The sequence below is a fragment of the Lathyrus oleraceus genome, chromosome 4, assembly GCF_024323335.1.
Source record: "Lathyrus oleraceus cultivar Zhongwan6 chromosome 4, CAAS_Psat_ZW6_1.0, whole genome shotgun sequence".
NCBI classification, from domain to species: domain Eukaryota; kingdom Viridiplantae; phylum Streptophyta; class Magnoliopsida; order Fabales; family Fabaceae; genus Lathyrus; species Lathyrus oleraceus.
This window is the reverse complement of record NC_066582.1, coordinates 152,854,311-152,862,503: the sequence shown is the minus strand read 5'-3', so window position 1 is coordinate 152,862,503 and position 8,193 is coordinate 152,854,311. Positions and strand designations below refer to the sequence as shown.

Sequence of the window (8,193 nt, the reverse complement as noted above, 5' to 3'; positions counted from 1 at the left end):
TATCAACATAAAATCTATAATTAAATTAAAGAGTACGTAAAATTAACTTATGACAATATAATTATTTTTTATTAGATAAACAATATGTTTTCTCTTAAATTTAAATATAAACAGTCTTTCCATTTTCTATTATAAACAAATTTTGTTATTTTATGTTTATCGAATAATTATTGTATTTAGTCTATATACAGTTTAAATACATTATTATTTAATAAATTTAAAATATTCAAAATTTATCTATAATAGAAAATGGAAAGAAAACAAATTAGTCTTACAAAAGAATTAACAAAAATATTATAATTTTAATCTCATTTATACATTTTTAATGTGTGTAAATTGATTATTTGAGTAAAATATTTTAAAACGGGATATATATCATGTTAAATCCAAACATTCGAAGAATACGCTATATTACTTTAGTTTGAATAGAAAAGGTAGTTCAAGTCAAAGATAAGAAGTGACCATTTCCCATAAAACACAAAACACAATTATATTAGATAAGGATACACATGTGGATACAGGTGTATTTATTCAAACAACTAATAACGTTAATTATTCTTTAAAAAAAAGTATAAATTTATATATCAATATTGAAAGTATAATTATTATAATATTAATAATACACATGTGGATACAGGTGGATTTTATTAAAAAAAAAAAAAAACTAATTAAGTGTAAAAGGTGTATACCAATTAAAATAAAAATAAATTTATTATAATAATAGGAAAATGTGAGTTCCTTCCATATATTGTTGAATGTTTGTAAGTGATAGGTATTGATTTGAATGTTCGCCACGTTTTTGTGTTTAACCTATAAAATACAGAGTTACTGCGATTCTTGTATTCTCTCAATCTATCACTCTTCGTTACTATCACTTTTCTATTCTTATTCAATTCATCACTATGAATGCTTTAGCAGCCACAAACCGCAATTTCCAACGTGCCGCTAGGATTCTCGGTTTGGATTCCAAACTTGAGAAGAGTCTTCTCATTCCCTTCAGAGAGATCAAGGTTTTCATTATTTTTGTTTTTTCGCTTTCATATTAATCCTCTGTTTTAGCCTATGTTTTAATTTGCATGTTTTTCTCTTTCTCTTGTGTGTCATTTCTAGGTTGAATGCACGATCCCGAAAGATGATGGAACTCTCGTCTCTTACGTGGGTTTTAGGATCCAACACGACAATGCTCGTGGTCCTATGAAGGGAGGGATTCGTTATCATCCTGAGGTTTTTATTTCTTCTTCTAACGCATCTTTTTTCATTGATTTCATAGAACCCCAATTTATTACATATTAAACACTTCTAAGATCAGTGGTGGAATTTTTTGGAGTTTTTTTACTCAAAAATTTGTATTTGGGGTGTCATGCATGTGTTTTCTAATCATATTTTTAAGGTTTTTATTTTATTTTTTAAATGTGGTTACTTTTGTTATGATACTTATGCTTGTTTTGTAATCATGCAAAATTGTGATTTTTTTGCACGGTGATATTTGATTATTTCTTGTGTGCACTGGTTTTCTGTTATATAAATGTACTGTGTCAGTATGCTTCTTAGCGTAAACCCGTTTCAAATTTAAGCTGCATATTTCTCTATTCTGAATCTATTCGCATGGATGTTCCTTTTTGTTTATTATTTCCCTGAATATGTAGATGGCATGCCTGTTTGATATAAGGTTTTAAATCGTGGTTACATGATCTATGAAATTGCAATCGGACAAATACGTCTGCCGTTACGATTGCAACTGGCTGTAGATAGCTTTGGAAGTTTAATATTTTGACTGCAATTACTGTTGAAAGCCTTTGAAATTTTGCCCTGAATCCAATCATGAGATACATGTTGATATTCCTTTTTAGTTTTCCGGAGATGCAATGCAATTTGTTGTCAATGCTTTCAAATTGCAACTACCCGATCTTTGAAATTGCAAGCTGACAAAAATTGTCGCTGTTATGGTTGCAACGGGTTGTGGAGACATCTAAAATTCTGGCTTCAATAGCTATTGAATGCCTGTGAAATATTTAGCTGCCTGTTTTGGTATTCCAAATCTAATCATGCGATACACATTGCATATTTCCTTTCATTATTTGCTTCCCTGAAAATGCAGATGAAATATCGTTTATTGTCAAGGATTTAAACTGTTTCTACATGATCATTGAAAATGCAAGCTTACGGATATGTCCGCCTTAATGGTTGCATGTTGATGTTTTAGTTACCGTTATGATGTTAACAATTTAATGTGATATAATACTTTGGAATATTAAATTGTCAAATTCTCTGTGCCAGGTTGAACCTGATGAAGTGAATGCTCTAGCTCAACTCATGACATGGAAGACAGCTGTAGCTGACATTCCGTATGGAGGTGCTAAGGGTGGTATTGGTTGCAACCCGAGGGATCTAAGCATCAGTGAGTTAGAACGTCTAACTCGGGTTTTCACCCAAAAGATTCACGATCTCATTGGCGTTCAAAGAGATGTCCCTGCTCCTGATATGGGAACCAACGCTCAGGTATTGTTCTTTCTAAGATACTAGCTAGCATCTAACAATTTTACAATTTTGTATTTCCTTTTCATTGATCTGTTTTTTCCCGCAGACCATGGCATGGATTCTGGATGAGTATTCAAAGTTTCACGGACACTCACCTGCTGTTGTGACCGGAAAGCCTATTGTAAGTATCATATACAAATGTTTCATCGGAGACATCAAAATCTCTTGTTCTTGTGTATATCAGTAATTGTGAATTTGGCTTTAGATTAATGTTTTTGCCTCTAGGATCTCGGAGGTTCTTTGGGAAGAGAGGCAGCCACAGGTCTTGGAGTGATTTTTGCTACAGAAGCCTGGTTAGCTGATAATGGGAAGTCAATTTCTGATCACACATTTGTCATCCAGGTACTTATTCACCACCATGTCAACATGATATGTATATATATAGTATGTAATAAACATTAATTTGATTTTTATGACGATTTATTCAGGGCTTTGGAAATGTGGGAACTTGGGCTGCTAAGTCTATCTTTGATAGAGGTGGTAAGGTGGTCGCTGTCAGTGACATCACTGGTGCCATAAAAAATCCCAATGGAATTGATATCCCTGCTCTTCTGAAACACAAGGAAAGCAATGGAAACTTGACCGAGTTTCAAGGAGCAGATGTCATGGATGCAGATGAAGTGCTCACCCATGAATGTGATATTCTTATCCCATGCGCCTTGGGTGGAGTTATAAGCAAGTATGTTTATCTATGTCACCCAAACTCAAATCAACAACATACAATTAACCTTAGCTTTATATTAAATTTACGCACTAACATTTTAGTTTTCAAGACCTACAACTTAATATTGGTATGTCTTGTTGAAGGGAAAATGCCGCTGATGTTAGAGCTAAACTTGTCGTAGAAGCTGCAAATCACCCCACTGACCCTGAAGCTCATGAGGTAATGTTACTTTCGCAACATTGTTTCTTATTACATATATGTTCAGAACTTATATTATATAATGGAATCCATTTTTCCAGATCTTGTCTAAGAGAGGAGTCACTATAATACCTGATATTTATGCTAATGCCGGTGGAGTGACCGTGAGCTACTTTGAGTGGGTTCAGGTAAATAGAAAATACAAAATAGCACTCAAGTCTCTCACCCTTATATATAATGTTGAGTCTGACTTTGGCTCTATGTTGTTTGCAGAACATTCAAGGTTTTATGTGGGATGAAGAAAAAGTGAACCGTGAGCTGAAGAGGTACATGAGCAGGGCTTTCTTGGACATCAAGGCAATGTGCAAAATTCATGAATGTGATCTAAGAATGGGAGCCTTTTCTTTGGCAGTGAATCGCGTCGCCCGGGCAACACTTTTGAGGGGTTGGGAAGCTTAAGAAGTGATTCAATAATTTTTTATCCTTTTGTTAGTTATATCAGAAACACCATTGCTTGCTACTGCAAAAGTAGAATTTTTGTCTTAGTTTTTTACCTTTCAACTAGGCCTTTGGTATCTTAGTGTTAGTGGGTTAATTGAGATAGACATGTGAGATTTTCTAATAAATATTAAGGCTTAAATGTAATTTTAGTCTCAAGTTTTTGAATTGTTTGATTTTGACCCCTTAAGTTTTAATTATTTGATTTTTGCCTCTCAATTTTCTACATTTTTGCATTTGATAGTCCCTCAATTTTCAGCATCACTCCCCACCTAGTTTTAGCATCCATGTTTTATGTCTGGTGTGTGCCTCAAAAGACTACATTTGGTATTTGCTTGCCTATTTCTAACAATCCTACAATGATATAACATGTATCAGTATCCTCTAAACTAATAATTTGGTAACAACTCTTGTTTTTAGATTTACTCACTCATATGAAATGGACATCCTTCCATTCACTTAATTATAATTCTATGTTTCTCTTTTTTTACACATTTTTTTTATCAAACATTGCATATAGCATTTTTAACAAATTCAATGGTAGGAAAAGTTTGACTCAACTAAAATGTGTTATTCTCATTAGCTTCTTTAAATTTGAAATATTTAGACTTATTACATTTCTTCCTCGATATTTATTTAAAATATTTAGACTTATTACATTTCTTCCTCGATATTTATTTGAAATATTTAGACTTATTACATTTCTTCCTCGATATATTTATCTGGGATATTTAATACCTCATTGTCTCCATCTTGATTTTCAATTGAAAAAGAAATTGTAAAATAAAAATTGTAATAAAATCAATTATTATCAATCATTATTTTTATCTGGGATATCTAATTCTTCATTGTCTCCATCTTGATTTTTAATTGTAAAAGAAAATTTTAATAAAATCAATTATTACCGACATGGGTATATAGATTCAAAGATTTGGGAAAGTATAAATTTATAATATATAAAATTATGTGTCAGAAATTTGACAAATAAACGTGTGTACGGTAAATGTGAAAAGAATGATTGAAAATAAAATAATGATTAAAACTCTAATAATGGTGAAATCTTTAAAAGGAATATGTGAAAAGAATGATTGAAAATAAAATAATGATTAAAACTCTAATAATGGTGAAATCTTTAAAAGGAATGAAAAAAAATCATATATATTAGAGAAGAGTATTTTTTATCGACCATCTTCCATTATCATGAGTGAGTTCGTCGTCATTCTACTATTTGATTTACATCTCCTATTTTTTATTCTTACTTATTTCTCCTAAAACAAAATCTTATTTCTATTTCAATGACAATATAATATTTTAATTCAAATCTAGAAAGATTTTTTAATCAAATATTATAAAAATCATTACTAGTTTATTTTATTTTTAAATTTTGTTTGTTAAGTAATTAAATATTACAAAAACACGGTCAAAGTTTTTTTACCAAATTAAAATTTGAAGGGTAAAAATCAAACAATTGAAAAACTTTGGGAAGCAAACTGCATTTAAGCTTAAATATTATATTCGGTTAAAAGATAATGGCATATTGGTCCCAATCTTTTGATTAATTGAAAACTAAACACTTCTTTTGTATTAGATGCATGACATTTCCTAATCCCATGATTCCAACTTACATACACATACAAAATTAGTTTTCCATGTAATGTTAATTACAAAGACAATCTACTAATATATTGTATGAAATATTCAAAATTTGAATGTTATGAAAGATTGTTGTACTGTGATTTATTGATGAAATATGGCATCATCAAGAAATTTAATCGAAACTGAAGTAAGTAAGAGGCATAAGTTGTGTTCTTTATTTATGTTGTTATTCTGGTTTTACTGTTGCATCTTGTTTATCATTAAAATTAATCAATTTTTTTCATAACTTTAAGATACATATGAGACATAGTTGTATCCCAATTACTTTGAGCAATATCATGTTAGAGAATCGGGTATGATAATCCTGGATAACTTCGAAGAATCGTGTTCGTACACTTTCCGAACAAAGTATTTCGACCCTATTCTTGCTTGGGTTCACGAAATCTTTGTGGGGATAATTCTTGAAGAACAATTTGTTTCTGGCAAAGAGAAATGTTCAGGAATGTAGAGAGAAAGTTTGGTTTCGTTATATCTTTTAAACTGAGGCCAAATGACTCCTTATATAGGAGATCAATAACAGAAACCAAAAAGACGCAACTGTTCAGAAACGGTTACGTCGGTTGGGAAAGGGTTCAACTGTTCAAAAGAAAATTTCGAACGGGGCGCTGCCCCGCACCCCGCACCCCGCCAGGGGCTTCGCCCCTTGGAACCCCGTTTCAATTATTCGCATTCAATTATACGTTGGCTCGACGAGCGTGCACTCCGCACTACCCCTAACTCGTTTCCAAACTTTAACGCATAATTACATCGGCCTATAGTAAATCACATTACTACTAAAATACATTGATGATACTAAAATCATCAACAAATCCCTCCCATTTTAATGTAATCCTTGATTTACTCAGTATATATATAATAATATATACAAGGGTATAACACACAGGTATAACGATCAAACAAATGCATAAATGAAAATGTCTTGCGATTGAATTTTCATCTTAGTACAAATACACATTCCAAATACTCGAAAATCGGGGTGTCATAGCGATTGAACCCGTCAATCCATTTGAGTGTCTGAAGATATAGTACACATATGTTTCTTACAATACTCTACTATTCATACTTGACACTTTACAAGCCATGTGTCCTTATCCATTAATAAGCATATAGGAAGCCAAGTCCAAGCTTCTTGAAGCGGCAAAACTTCATGCTCACATAGGTGATTCTTTTAATCTTGCACTTGCATTTGCAATTTTCCAAAAGAACCATTAAGAAGATATAATTCAACCTAGCCATCACTTGCAGGTCTGAGCACATACCTTGGGAAGATAAACACAATTGCTCCAATCTCTAACTATGATCTTTCCACATTGAATTCTGCTTCTAATGTTGTATTAGAAGGGAATTGGGTATACCATAGCTAATAGATTTAAATGGACTTTAATCCCATCCCAATTACCGACTTCTTCACTAAGTCTCTAGCTAACCCCTTCGTCAAGTGGTCAGCTAAGTTTTGTTGCGACCGAACAAACTCAATAGATATCACCCCATTCATGATTAATTCCCTAATCATACTATGTCTAACACCCAAATGTCTAGACTTTCCATTGTATATTTGACTATAAGCTTTAGCCAATGTGGCAGTACTATCACAACGGATAGAAATTGGTGATATCGGTTTAGGCCATATCGGAATCTCATATACCAAATTCCTTAGCCATTCCGCTTCTTTACCAGCAGCAGCTAATGCTACAAACTTAGATTCCATTGTGGAACCAGTTATACATGTTTGCTTCTTGGAAGCCCATGAGATGGCACCTCCCCCAAGCAAGAACACCCATCCACTTGTAGAGGATGAATCTTCAGCATTATTTATCCAACTAGCATCCGAATAACCCTCTAACACCGAAGGAAATCCCATATATGACAATCCATAATTCATTTTACCCTTCAAGTACTTGAATACCCTAGTTATCGCATGCCAATGATGTCTACTAGGATTACTAGTAAATCTGCTCAACTTTCCAACCGCATAAGCAATATCTGGTCTAGTGTTAATCATAGCATACATCAAAGAGCATATAGCTTTTGAATATTCGAGTTGATCCACAGGTTTACCTGTATTTGGCATAAGCTTTTCTCCCGGATCCATGGGAGTACTTACTGGAGAACAACTTTCATAATTGAACTTCTTGAGTATTTTCTCAATGTAATGAGATTGCGTAATTACAATCCCCTTATTCTACCGTTTAATCTTAATACCAAGAATAACGTACGCTTCTCCCATATCCTTCATGGAGAACTTTGATGACAAGAAATTCTTCGTTTTATCAACTTGATTTTGGTCGGTGCCAAAGATCAACATGTCATCAACATATAAACAAATGAAAACTCCTTTATCAGAAGTATCAAATTTGCTATATACATATTTGTCATCTTGGTTTAGAAAGAAACCATTAGACAAAACAACCTCATCAAACTTTTGATGCCACTGCTTCGGAGCTTGTTTCAGCCCATACAACGACTTAACTAGCTTACACACTTTATGCTCATTACCAGGCATTACAAATCCTTCAGGTTACTTCATATACACTTCTTCCTCCAAATCACCATTCAGAAATGCTGTTTTGACATCCATTTGATGAATCACTAGATTATGAATAGCCGCCAAGACAATCAACAATCTAATAGTAGTGATA

The 8,193-nt window shown here is 32.7% G+C and overlaps 2 protein-coding genes across 2 annotated transcripts; one reads left to right on the top strand and one right to left on the bottom strand.

The window, feature by feature from the left end:
* The first annotated feature begins 767 nt into the window (after window positions 1-767).
* On the top strand, window positions 768-4,117 carry LOC127074247 (glutamate dehydrogenase A). Its single transcript, XM_051015550.1, has 9 exons — window positions 768-1,010; window positions 1,111-1,224; window positions 2,278-2,499; window positions 2,585-2,659; window positions 2,764-2,880; window positions 2,967-3,217; window positions 3,346-3,421; window positions 3,502-3,588; window positions 3,674-4,117. Exons 1-9 carry the CDS (start codon window positions 903-905, stop codon window positions 3,857-3,859), a joined length of 1,236 nt encoding a protein of 411 aa, XP_050871507.1. The 5' UTR covers window positions 768-902; the 3' UTR covers window positions 3,860-4,117.
* Window positions 4,118-6,285: 2,168 nt separating this feature from the next.
* Window positions 6,286-7,646, bottom strand: LOC127136476 (secreted RxLR effector protein 161-like). Its single transcript, XM_051063024.1, has 2 exons — window positions 7,200-7,646; window positions 6,286-6,306 (listed from the first exon to the last, which is right to left on the bottom strand). The coding sequence occupies exons 1-2, from the start codon at window positions 7,644-7,646 to the stop codon at window positions 6,286-6,288; spliced, it is 468 nt and encodes a 155-aa protein (XP_050918981.1).
* Window positions 7,647-8,193: the final 547 nt, after the last annotated feature.

What these genes read in the sequence shown, in the direction of transcription:
- LOC127074247 (XM_051015550.1), top strand. Translation starts at nt 903, where the DNA reads ATGAATGCTTTAGCAGCCACAAACCGCAATTTCCAACGTGCCGCTAGG. An exon ending in ATCACACATTTGTCATCCAG is followed by an intron (nt 2,881 to 2,966) that starts GTACTTATTCAC and finishes CGATTTATTCAG; the next exon opens with GGCTTTGGAAATGTGGGAAC. An exon ending in CTGACCCTGAAGCTCATGAG is followed by an intron (nt 3,422 to 3,501) that starts GTAATGTTACTT and finishes CCATTTTTCCAG; the next exon opens with ATCTTGTCTAAGAGAGGAGT.
- LOC127136476 (XM_051063024.1), bottom strand. Translation starts at nt 7,646, where the DNA reads ATGGATCCGGGAGAAAAGCTTATGCCAAATACAGGTAAACCTGTGGAT. An exon ending in CGGAATGGCTAAGGAATTTG is followed by an intron (nt 6,307 to 7,199) that starts GTATATGAGATT and finishes GATTTACTATAG; the next exon opens with GCCGATGTAATTATGCGTTA.